We start from the raw sequence: 12587 nt of genomic DNA on the forward strand, positions 1-12587 counted from the left end.
CTAGAATTATCCCCTCATTTCAATTCAGATCTAAAGTAAAGTGAATGTTGTACGGTAGTAATTGTGCTTGAGGGGGATGGGGCATCATTTTAATGGTTCAACAATATAACGATTTGTGTTCTACCCTGACAGCTTGTCAGTTTGTTTATCCTTTGTTTATCAATTGAACTTTTTAGAAACACTACACAAAAATCACAAAAGCACAATAACATAACAATGCTTGTACTTGTTGAGCTCCCACTGTATTATTTGGAACACATTGCAGCAAAAAAATCATGTCACCCAATATGTAACATTGATAATATTGCTAGTATGGTATTGATAAACTATTCATATTGTGGGTCTATTGCAGTAATATTGTATCTTGATTTATCTAACTTGTGCTCAATTTACAGTACTGGCATTGTGGTGTTGTGATAGTAATCTACATGAATGCGGAAGCATGAGATTAAAAACGCAATACTATTAAAAACCAGGATCTGTCCAGGGAAGGCATATTGAAATCCCGGGACACCTTAACGATCCAGGGAAAAAAAAGGGACATGTGGCGACCCTACAGTGATCACTTTTTAGACCTATTTCAAAGCCAGATCTGCTGTTTTACCTAGCGACAGTGCTGAAACAGATTACGCTGCAGAATGTATGACAGGAACTTCATACACATTAAAAATGAATACGTGACATAGAGTGTGTTCTACATACAGTATCACGGGGGGCTAAATGGGTCCTTATCATTGCCTTAATGTATAACAACTGATATATACTTTCTTTCATATACTATATATATATATATATATATATATATATATATATATATATATATATATATATATATATATATATAAACAAACAGGTCAAATGTAAATTATTAAAATAATAATAATAATAATAATAATAATAATAATAATAATCCTGGAAAAAGAATGATCAACAAAATGAGCCTCAAGAGACTAGATCATCAAATAACCAGAACACTGCCAGCCTGAAGTTCCTGTCAAGGAGACCACACAATAACATAGAGGACTATGAGTTACTATTAAATGTACTGATATATTTCCAATGGCAAAAGTTCTGCTCAGATTAGAAATCGCATATGTTTGCATTTATTCACACAGCAGTTGATTAACTTTGGTTGCTCGGTAGGAACCAAAATCTGAATGTATTGGTTTCTAATCGGAGTCTTTTCACGGGAACAGAAGCGGAACAAGTTAGAAAGCAGGTTTGTGTTAAGCTATTTATTTTTAATTTCTGTACGAAAAAAAACCTATACAATGTTGTTATAATGTTGTTATAATTGCTGTGTATTTATTGTAATACCGTACACGAAAAACAGTCCGACAGCTGTTCAGACAGTGCACGTTGGATAAGATCCGTGATGGACTGTACAACAGTGCAAATAAAGTCTAACTTACAAAGTTACACTAGCATTATATATTGAAATACTGTTATCTAAATAATTATCGCACAATTATAACGTCCTCTCCACTCAGACTTGTATAATGCTTTGGTAGCGGTGTGGTGTCTGTGACATAATTACACTCTGACTGTACCATATGACGTTTTATTGAAAGACCACTAGAGGGCAACAATTCAACAGTGAAGGACTGCACTGCAAGACCAACAGAACTTATTTTACACAGAAAACAGTAAATAGGTGAACATAGCAGGAAAAAGCTCATTATGCAGAACCACTTCAACGCTCACAAAAAAAAAAAAAAAAAAATCCCTGGATAATTCTGCAAAACTTGTATACTTGTAATTATATTGTCATCAGTAAATTACCTTTTAATTTCCTTTTAGGTGGTTTGTCCTTCGGCAGGTGGTAAACAGTGCTAACCATGATCTGTGTGCAGTCAGGGGTGTATATTGGAGGTGCCAGTGACCTTACAGACTGCCAGTATTTGACAGATGCTGCCATCACTCACATTCTCACAGTAGATTCCGAGGAACCTGAAGTCCAGGGTTCTTTTCAAAGGAAATTTATTTATGCCCTGGATGAATCTAGCAGTGATCTGCTTAGCATTCTGGATGACTGTGTTCAGTTCATCACAGAAGCGCTGACAACAACTCCAGCTGCAGTTCTCGTACACTGGTAGGTAGTAATGCAATATTTCCATGCAGTGCAATATCTGCTAAAACAAATACTGACAATAAGCAGACATCATAAAATGAGTTCATGAATGATGGATTATTATATTATTTGAAACAGCATTGTGTAATTATAATTTGTGCAGCCTCCATTAGTTGCGTTTTATGCAGCAACTTTACAGTTTGCATGAATACATTTTATTCTACAGAAATGTGCTATATTCCTGTTCGTTTAGTCATGCAGGGGTGAGTCGAAGTGCTGCTGTGGTGACTGCGTTCATGATGAAGACACACAGTTTGACCCTGAGTGATGCATATGCTAAACTGCAGAACATCAAACCTGATGTCAAGTGAGTAGTGTTTTTCCTAAATTATGAATTTGGCTTGACTCAAAAAGATCACAGTTACTGAACACGTACTAGCTCGGGCTAATTAGCTACACATTTTATGTTGCTTATTGCACAACATATATTTAGATTTTCTTAAACTTATGGGTATCAGGTTTTTATTCTGTTTTTTTTTTTAGAATTATTGAAGAGTTTCTTGACCAGTTAGAACTATACGAGACAATGGGCTGCAAGGTGGATGAAACAAGTCCTGTATACAAGCAGTACAGACTACGAAAAGTCACAGAGAAATACCCAGGTAATTACACAGCTAACCGACAGCCTTTACTGAGAATAGCAGTTAGCGTCAACTGGTTACCCTGAGAAGTAAAATTGTATCATATGATTAATGTGTAGCTGCTTTTATATGCTTGTTGTCTTTGGTTATGCTCCCATTGCCATATTTATTTCATTTTTCTAGCGTGTTTAATTTGTGGCTAGAAAATGTTATTTGGTTTTGTGGATATCGCCTGGTAAAGGATTTTTGGGCTGTAGTACTGCTACACAAAACTTTGCAAATCAACCTAATAACCTGTTTCATTATTTTCATCAGAACTTAAGAACCTTCCAAGGGAAGTATTTGCAGCTGACCCGACCTCCCTTGGACAGACACAGAGCAGTGAAGCCATCTGCAGGTGCAGGAAGTGCAGGTCCGATGCTTTACTACTCAAACATACACAGAAGCGGCTCTGTAACTGGTAGAGACTAAATCATTACATTCACACTTGCGGAAAGGTTTAACTTGACTGGGTTTTGTATAAGTTTTACCTTAGAATCTCTTAACTGAGTGTTTTGTTCATACTATATTCATTAATATGGGTCTACTTAAAAAGTGAATTGATTCCTTTTGTGTTTCTTTATTTTTCAGACGCTCTCTGTTTCGCAGTTCTAGCATTCTGAGCCATACTTCAGGAACTGGACCAGCAGCCTTTGCTCACAAAAAATTCTCCCATCTAACAGCTGTGGGTGGGGATCAGTCCCAGTGTACATCACACTTCATTGAACCTGTGCAGTGGATGGAGCGAGCACTGCTGGGAGTTATGGATGGGCAGGTATAAGAAACATGTTTATGGTCCCAGTAAAATCTTAAATAGGTTGTCTTGAATTGACATTCATTTTAAAAGTGGCACAGGGGATAATTGGCTTATGTTTAAGCCACTTTCACCCCATAGCAAAGTGTGTAACGTCATATGCAAAAAAACAACATTTGTGTATTCATATAGTATGCATGTTTATTCAAATAAAGCCTTTTAACTTTTATCACAAACAATATGTTTTATGAAATAGTGAAGCTGTGTGTAAAATGTTTTTTTTTTCTTTTCAGCTCCTGTGCCCTAAATGCAGCTCGAAACTGGGTTCTTTCAACTGGTTTGGAGAGCAGTGTTCATGTGGGCAGTGGGTGACGCCTGCTTTCCAGATTCACAAGAACAGAGTGGATGAGATCAAACGCCTTCAGATACCTGGACTGAGACCGGGGAACAGTTAACAGGACAGATCTTGTTCTCATTAAGATGCTGATTCAGAACAAATACATGCACAGGTTCAAATGAATATTAAAATGAACTGCTCATGACCACTTCTTCTCAGTTAAATAATGTGTACCAGTAAATGCAGAACCACAATTACATTGCCTTTTATTTACAGCATTCCAGACTTTTTTATTGGCTGGACTCAGTAAAAATAAAAAAATCTTTTTTTTTGTTTGTGTTTCTCGTTGTTTTGTGGAGCATTTGCTTTTATTTAACGCTTAGCTGCTTGTATTGCTTCTATTGGCTAACCCTGCTTTCAAGCTGTCTGTAATTGGATGATAATTGGATAAACTGGTTTGTTGATATTGTCATATTTTTTGGAAAGTTGGGAGTGGAGCCATTATATCTTTTATCCTGATAACCTCTATAATAGCTTACATATTTAAAAATACTTTTCACTGGTTGATTTCCATTACACGAGAGTAGATGTTAAAACTTCATGCTGATTTGAACTCGGCTCTCGCCAAGATAAGCACCAACTAAGACGTAGCTTTACAGTAAACTAATGTGATCCATATGTGTCTCCCTCCATTTACGTTTCCTTCCATATGATGATGTAGATATCCTTCTGTCTGGTGTTAATGGCTGAAGTGTAATGCTGGCTCCAGGGATCAGCTTATTTTGCCTCCCTGGCGCATCAGCACACACAACGGCTGCGATGCTGGCTCCGGGGATCAACCAAAGTGCGGCCTCCCCAGCGCATCAGCATGACAACCGTCTGGATTGAGCTAAGTAGGGTACATCTCTGGGGTTTTCAAGTGGGCACCTTCCATCCTCAGTGTTTCGTCGACTAGCCCACGACACCTCAAGAGGGCTCGACGGTGATTCTGGCGTCCCAGCATCACCCCCCTCCGTCCCCCACTCAACTCAGCCCAGCTTACTTACCTGTCCCCAGTTCTTTATGTATTTAGAAAACATTTTCCAGTGGCTTTTAATAATCCTTATCTATAGATGAACACATTGATATATTTTTTTTAACAGTCTTTACGGTTAAGAAGTATTCCTATGTTTGTATTACAAATATATCTGCCTACAACCTTTGACAAGGGATAGTTTATTATACATAAGTACCATCAGTACATGCAATATAATACACTCCTGCAAACTAGGGGTCAGCAGGAGGGATAGACGTCGTGTAATTTACTGGGAATGCTACGTTGTGTTCTCAATACCCAACACACTACTATCTTGAAATACCGATTTGTTTAATTATAAAGTCATTCTTAACGTCAGAAACGAAATTATATAATGTTCGGCAAAACTAAAGAAAACCAAATTTAGGTAAACACTAGTTTTTACAAATCCACGACGTGTATTCGTGTGCTGCAATACATGGAAATTGTACCCTTCAAGGGACCGTACAAAGCTTAGTAAACCATCAATTAACAAAATAACTACTTTAGGATAAACAAAAGTAGATAATAGTTTTACAGTAAATGCACAATATGTTTCAAATACATCAGAGGAATTGTTTTGCTGTGTTCCTGAAATCTGATAGTCAGAAACTGGTGCGTTGTATTTTATGATCGTGTTCAGCTTTTTGACCCTCCACCGTACCCATAGTTCATAAACGGATTTAAACAGACGTGTATTTAACATACACAGAAGTGGCAGGAAGTAAAGCGTGTTTCGAGATCACTGTTTTTGCGAAGAATTTCAAGCCTAAAGGATCTATCAGATTGATTTATTTGTAACTAATGTATTCAAGAAAGAATGGCGACAGAGTTAATGTCAGAACTAGAAACTCACCTGAATCAAAACAGTTCTACAATGAATGATATTTATATCGATCAGGGTGGCGAGTGGGGTAAGTGCAGTTTGTTACATAATTTACACAAACGACATTTTGTGTGTAAAAGACAATGTATTGCTGCCACCCTGGGTTGCAAGTGTTTATTTTATATAACAAACACACACTTTCTTTATATAAAGCCTAGTCGGACACGCTGTGGTGTGGACATTTTCTAAGTCAGTAACCAAGTTTCTTATGACACTGTTGAGAGTAATTTGTGTTTGTGCCGTTTTAGTTATTTATCATATTGTAGTCTTTCATCTAGTATTAGAACTTGATTTCGATTATGTACTTGGATGTTTAGTTGGTAGTGACATTAAGTTAAACGATACTGTATGATGCAAGGTGACTGTAATGCACGTCTGACTCAGACAACAAGCACTAGTACGACTAGTCGTACTGCCAGATCAGAAATAGGCGTGTGTCTTTATGGTTTTATACAGTATATACTTAATGAGGTTTTTTAAACTTGCTTTACATTAAAAAACAAACAAACAACAAATTTCACATTTCGTGAACAGTGATCGAAGACGCATAAAATCCTAAATATGATTTGCAAAGCCCTGCAAATCCGCGGATATCTGCTTTATGCTTGTGTATTGTTTTAGATCTTTGCGGATATAATTATTAATATTCCGCGGATAAAAGTTCAGCTGGTGTTTATCTGCCTTGTCAAGCCACATCAGTTTCTTTCCCCACTGCGAGCCCAGAGTACACAGTGAGTAAACGTGTGACAACATTGTCACCTGACACGGTCACCTGTTTGCACTTTCCTTGGTTTAAAAAGTTTTCTAACTCTGTTTTTTAATATGTAGAACCAGATTTACAGGAAATTAATCACGGGTGAATATATCTTAAATGAAAATGAGAAAGGCAAGTCATCAATTTGGAAAACATTACGATTACTTGCCGATGAAAACTGACACACTGTGGCTGTAGTCGCCTGTGTCTCATGCAAGAAAGTCTGGGCTTTCAGTAGCCATGAAACAGGTACATCAAACTTACTAAAACACATGTGAACAGTACAGTGACATCCATGAACGCTTTCTAATATTCCCCTCAATCCCAACATCTCAACATTTTTTTGCAATTTGTGTGCATTTTTGCAGATGGATATATCAGGAGGATTGCGGATCGGATAAAGTTAGTCTCGCGGATGCTGATAAATTTGTTTTGTATCCGCGCAGGGCTTTAGTGATTTGGTATGTTCTTAAACCAATTCATCATGCAAATAAGTACTCCCAGCACAAACAAAGGCTTCAGTTTAATTTGAGGGAAGCACACGGTGTTGGACCCAACAAACCTAAGTTAATTCCTTACATGTTAAACTTAATGTGGTTTCATTTTTAAAGAATAGTTTTCAATGGTAAAAAAAATCAGCTTGGTGACCAGGTTTTTTTTTTCTTGCAGATTATAGCCTGTTTGATGAGCTGGGAGATTTGGGAGATGCAGAAGAGCTGCTGCAGTCTTTGGCTCATGAGTCATATGTGAGTACTGTATACTGAGAGGGCAAAACAAGTTGAACTGTTGTTTCATATCTAGTGATTCAGTTCAGTAGTGGGGATAGTTGAGAATACCTGGTTCTTCATTTGCCTGACCCTCATTTTGCCCAACCTAGTGTTCTGTTGCTGCTGCTCTGAAGTTGAATATTCCTTGAATGGCTAATGGAGAGTCTATGATTAACCCTGAACCCTGATGTAAGAGTCTTGGTATCCTGAACCCAAACTTAACTTTGAAATGCATAATTGCATATTCATTCATTCACCAAGGCATCCTTTTGTCAAGAGGCCTTTTGTATTTTTATTACCTCTCAAATATAGAATATGTATAAATGTACGTTTGGTCTATGATGATTAAATAGCTCCTCTTTTGTTTTTATAGGTATATAATGATGCAGGCTTTGATTTTGATATTGATTTAGTGCCCTGGGATGAGACTAGCAGTAGCTGCACAGGTAAGTGTGTTTTCATTTATTTTTGGTCAGTTGAAAATTGGTATTTTTCACAACTGGCTTAACAACAGGGCCCTCTGTTTGATGTGAGAAGTAGGTGGTTTACGAGCAGGAAGTGATGTATTGGATTTTAGTTGAATCTTCAACATGAAATGTGTATTTAAATGATTAAGCAACACTGGGGTCAACTGATACATTGAAGAGACATGTGCTGTTTTATTTTTATAACCTTGGTACACACAAATACCTTTTTATTTATTGATTAATTTATTAATGATGGTGGTAGTACTGTCTGTCTCTTTATAGCTATGTCTATTGAATAGAGACCCCTGCCTTTGATACATCTACAGAACAGGCTTTATTTTGCATTACAAAATTTCTCACCGCAAATGCCAGCATTGCCTGTTTTGTCATAGCAACACAGCTTGGTACTGTTGGAAATGTAGTTTAAAACAGGATTTAAAATGATGTTTTTGTATGCAGATTGGGAGATGGCAGCTGGCTCCCTCTCCCCCACCACGACAATCAATTCAGTCCCGTCTCCTTCCTCTGTGGACACCCTTTCACCATGCAGTGTACCTGTGAGTACCAGTCCTACTACTGTTCTCTGAAGTTAAATCTTCACTTGGCTGTTATTGTTCACTGTATCACTTTTACCCAATTGTAGGATGTGACGAGAAACCCACCTAAGTGTGTTTATTTTCATCCAATTACCATTTTTATTTTTATTTGTTTTTATTCAGTATTTTGTGAAAAATCATACCAATTTCTTTATGCATCTTTTGCTTTCAGGAAGAGTTCAGCATCTCTTCTCAGTCTCAGCTGTCTCCTGTATCTCTGTATTCAGACACTAGCAGCTCTGATCTGAAGGTAGAGAACAAAGCCTGGAGGAAGACTGCCACAGGTAAAAAGTACATCACTGTCTTTCCTTGTGGTGGGCTATTAATAAATCCTGTTAAAATTAAAAAGTTGTTTTCAAAACATCATTAAAAAACTTAGTTTTTTTTTTCTAGTTGTTTTAGTAATTAATCAAATCAGTGTATTAAATATAAAATGCTTCCTCACTTTTTCTCCCTGCTTAGGAAAATCCTCTTCAAATCCACCAAAGCGCCCCTTTCAGTTGAAACCAAAGATTTCTATTCAGCCTAAGCCAATAATCACAGCAGTTCCCTTTGCTCAGAACATTGGCACTATTCCAGCTAAAACAATACTAATCCAGCCTCTTCAGACTGTGCTGCCCGTGTCCAAGCAGCAACCTGTTACCATCCAACCAGCACTTCCTTGTGGTAAGATGATGATTTACTATTGATTAAACTACTACTGAATATCTTCTAGTCTTAGTGCCACATCACTCTTGTCATTTTTACAGGAGTGAAGGGGGTGATACTTAGAAGGCAGCAGACCTGGAGTATTGCTTATTATTGTTGTTGATGATGTTGTTGTTATTATTATTATTATTATTTGACTTACTAGACGATCCTTGTAAAAATGATATTCAGCAACCAGGTGTGCATATATAGATCTCTCTCTCTCTCTCTCTCTCTCTCTCTCTCTCTCTCTCTCTCTCTCTCTCTCTCTCTCTCTCTCTCAGTGCTCCCTCGCTATAACGCGGGTCTCAGGGGACACACAATATGAGCGTTATAACCGAAGAGTGTTATAAACGAGGGAGGGGGTGGGGGCACCACGGGACACAACACAGATCTGACTAAAATACAAAAGAAAATAACTCCCTCTCTATAATGCACGTATAGTGAAGCAAAAATGTTACAAAAAAAAAAAAAAAAGATAACATTCCCACTCGTGGATCATTTTAATTAGCAGTTTTTTTTTTAACTATAAATAGCCTGGCTAAACAGCGGTCGGGAGTTCAGTTCGAAGCGACAGACAAGCAAACCAAGTGCTAGAGGGACCTGCTGTACTAGCGTTATATCCGAGGTGCATTATAACCGAGAGCCTTAGCGAGGGAGCACATATATGGTTGATAAGAAGAAAAATGTAAAAAAAAATATATGTACACAAAGTTTAAATGATTTAAAAAAAAAAAAAACATTTTTCAGGAAGTTTTGCGCAAAAGTAAACACAGTGCATAAACTTGTTGATTTTCAAATATTCTGAGGATGATGTTAAGATGGAATAGAATGTTCATTCCAAAAGGCTCCAAAATTCCAAGTTTGAAAATAAACTCACATTCTCTTTGCTTCCGAGTAGAATTTGTACCAAAACACTGACTGTTTCCACAGATGGTGATGTCTTTAGCAGTGTGATTATTGCTGTTGAAGGGTAGGGCTACTGGAAATGTCAAGGTGTTGATTCAAATGCTTCGTAAATGTTCCACAAAATGATCTGCTAGTTTCCCCAATGTATAATTGGAGGCTGTGTGGTCCAGTGGTTAAAGAAAAGGGTTTGTAACCAGGAGGTCCCCGGTTCAAATCCCACCTCAGCCACTGACTCATTGTGTGACCCTGAGCAAGTCACTTAACCTCCTTGTACTCCGTCTTTCGGGTGAGATGTAATTGTAAGTGACTCTGCAGCTGATGCATAGTTCACACACCCTAGTCTATATATATATGGCTTTATTCTCTACCTTCAGATCACAGCTGCTGGTATATATATAATATAATTTCATAGTAATACCACCCTAATAAAATTCAGCCTTTAGATAAGCCAGTGTAGTAATTAAAACATATATTAAAAGAGATTGATAGACTGTGTGTAGATTTTATCTCAGGAAGGTGCACAGTTTATTGGCATTTCCTGTTATAAACCATTGTAAAATTACAATGGATATAAAAGTTTGTAAGTACACTGCTGCCTGAGGTTATTTAAGGTAAACCTGTGAGAAACAATTGCCTTAATACTAAGGAGTAAAACATGCTGTTTTAAATGTATTTTCTCTTTAGTTTTGATTGCATTTTAGGGCAGTCCCACAATAACTAGTGTGTTTAGAGCAAAACTAACCACAGATTCTCTCTCTCTCTCTCTCTCTCTCTCTTTCTTTCTTTCTTTCTTTCTTTCTTTCTTTCTCTCTCTCTCTCCTTGTTTTTGTAAATCTTTCACTAACATCATATTCTTGGATCTGTAGTGTAACACGCATGTGCTTATTGAGGAAGACCTTTTTCTGTTGTAATTGCAGGTCTTTCCAGCAGATGTCATCCAATTCTTAGTTATATTTTAGTGTGGTGCATTTTAAATATGGCAGTGATGTTGTGTTATGGTCTTGTATTATATTTTGTCCATTCTGTTCTGTATGAACCTGTTATTTAGTACATTTCTGGTTAGGATATAGATGAGAGATAAAAATTGTAAATCAAAAGTATATGAAATTACTCACAATTGCTGCGTATTGTAATTTGCTATTGTGTCATTTGAAAACATTTAGTATTGCCGCTCCTGAGAGAATTCACCTCATTCCCAGACAGAATCAGAGGGCAATAGCAAAGACCAGCACAACTCCCTAGAGACGCATCTCAAGGTGGTCTGTCACAAGATAGGATTTCAGTTCCAGGATTTAGAACAGCAAACATTCAGTTGAAATATCAACTATAAAGTGCTATTTATTGTTTTTTACTGGCACTTGTCCCCTGTGAGCGACATGTTTCAAAATCTCTTTCTTAGAGCTAACAAGGATTGGTTGCATTCTGAGATGGGCAGTAATTGATTCCTTAGGCAGCAGAGAGCAATACTTTTAGTTCCTGAGCATTAGTGTTTGCATTGACTAAAGCGCCTCATAGCGTGCTACAGTTTGAGGCAGCTGGTGTGCATGCTTGAAAAACCTAATGCAAACCTGACCAGTTTGTAATAAAATTAATTGATTTCATACACAGCCAAAGAAGATGTCACATTTCTGCACCATATCACAGTTGTTTTCACTTAATAATAAAAAAAAGCTTTCCATAGATTCCACTTAAATTTGTGGTCCACATGAGCCTGCTTTTTGCAATTAGGAACCTGCTCTAGTGAACATTATCCAGAGTCCCAGATTTGCTGGCGGAGTCCTGGCCCTTTGCAGTGAAATGGTTCTTTTCAAACTTAGGCCAAGCACAAGTCTGTCTGGCTGCTTACTTGAGTATTTTTCCTTCTGCCTATAGCCAGACAGTTTCAAACTTTAAGTGAAGTTCAAGTTCAAATGTGTCCCAGCTTTTAGTGCTTAATGCAAAAAACTGGTGGTCTTCAAATGTGATGCTTACCTTGGGATACAGTGCATTTTTATACATTGCTACATGTGGTCATGTATTTTATTGACCAGATTATAGGCACACTAACAGTAAGAAGACATTCTCACTGTTATTAACAGAAACATGCTTGCTTTATAATTAAGCATCCCTCTTAGAGGAGCTTGTATGTTTTTTGTAAATCCGCCACTACTTCTAATTCTAATATTTCATAAACCATTTCAGATCTGACATCATAATTCCAGTGTTTTGGAAACTCCTCCTGCCAAATCTAACTGCACCAATGACCTTGAATTTAAGACCTTTTTTATTCTCTAGGTTCACTGTTCCATTGTTTAACCTGAATGTAGTGGTGCGTAGTGATTTATTCAGTGTGAAGTGGCTCATTAGTATGCAAGCTGTGCTATACGCTGTATATACACGTGATGCTGTTTAACCAATCAGAGGTTGTTAAGTCGTGTTTTTATATATATATATATATATATATATATATATATATATATATATATATATATATACACACAGTACTGTGCAAAAGTTTTAGGCAGGTGTGAAAAAATGCTGTAAAGTAAGAATGTTTTCAAAAATAGACATGTTAATAGATTATATTTATCAATTAACTAAATGCAAAGTGAGTGAACAGAAAAATCTAAATCAAATCCATATTTG

General features: G+C 37.0%; 2 protein-coding genes across 2 annotated transcripts in view; both read left to right on the forward strand.

The window, feature by feature from the left end:
• Positions 1 to 1124: 1124 nt before the first annotated feature.
• On the forward strand, positions 1125 to 4175 carry LOC117416466 (dual specificity protein phosphatase 12-like). Its single transcript, XM_034027551.3, has 7 exons — positions 1125 to 1219; positions 1801 to 2092; positions 2325 to 2438; positions 2615 to 2733; positions 3028 to 3124; positions 3343 to 3526; positions 3799 to 4175. The coding sequence occupies exons 2-7, from the start codon at positions 1839 to 1841 to the stop codon at positions 3958 to 3960; spliced, it is 930 nt and encodes a 309-aa protein (XP_033883442.3). The 5' UTR covers positions 1125 to 1219; positions 1801 to 1838; the 3' UTR covers positions 3961 to 4175.
• Positions 4176 to 5570: 1395 nt separating this feature from the next.
• Positions 5571 to 12587, forward strand: part of LOC117417024 (cyclic AMP-dependent transcription factor ATF-6 alpha-like) — a 62170-nt gene continuing 55153 nt past the window's right edge. The window contains exons 1-6 of the mRNA XM_034028668.3: positions 5571 to 5810; positions 7206 to 7282; positions 7677 to 7749; positions 8230 to 8327; positions 8539 to 8650; positions 8829 to 9032. Of these exons, the coding sequence (XP_033884559.3) occupies positions 5717 to 5810; positions 7206 to 7282; positions 7677 to 7749; positions 8230 to 8327; positions 8539 to 8650; positions 8829 to 9032 (658 nt within the window). The 5' untranslated portion in view covers positions 5571 to 5716. The remainder of the gene's footprint in view (positions 5811 to 7205; positions 7283 to 7676; positions 7750 to 8229; positions 8328 to 8538; positions 8651 to 8828; positions 9033 to 12587) is intronic.

The sequence above is a fragment of the Acipenser ruthenus genome, chromosome 12, assembly GCF_902713425.1.
Source record: "Acipenser ruthenus chromosome 12, fAciRut3.2 maternal haplotype, whole genome shotgun sequence".
Lineage (NCBI taxonomy): Eukaryota > Metazoa > Chordata > Actinopteri > Acipenseriformes > Acipenseridae > Acipenser > Acipenser ruthenus.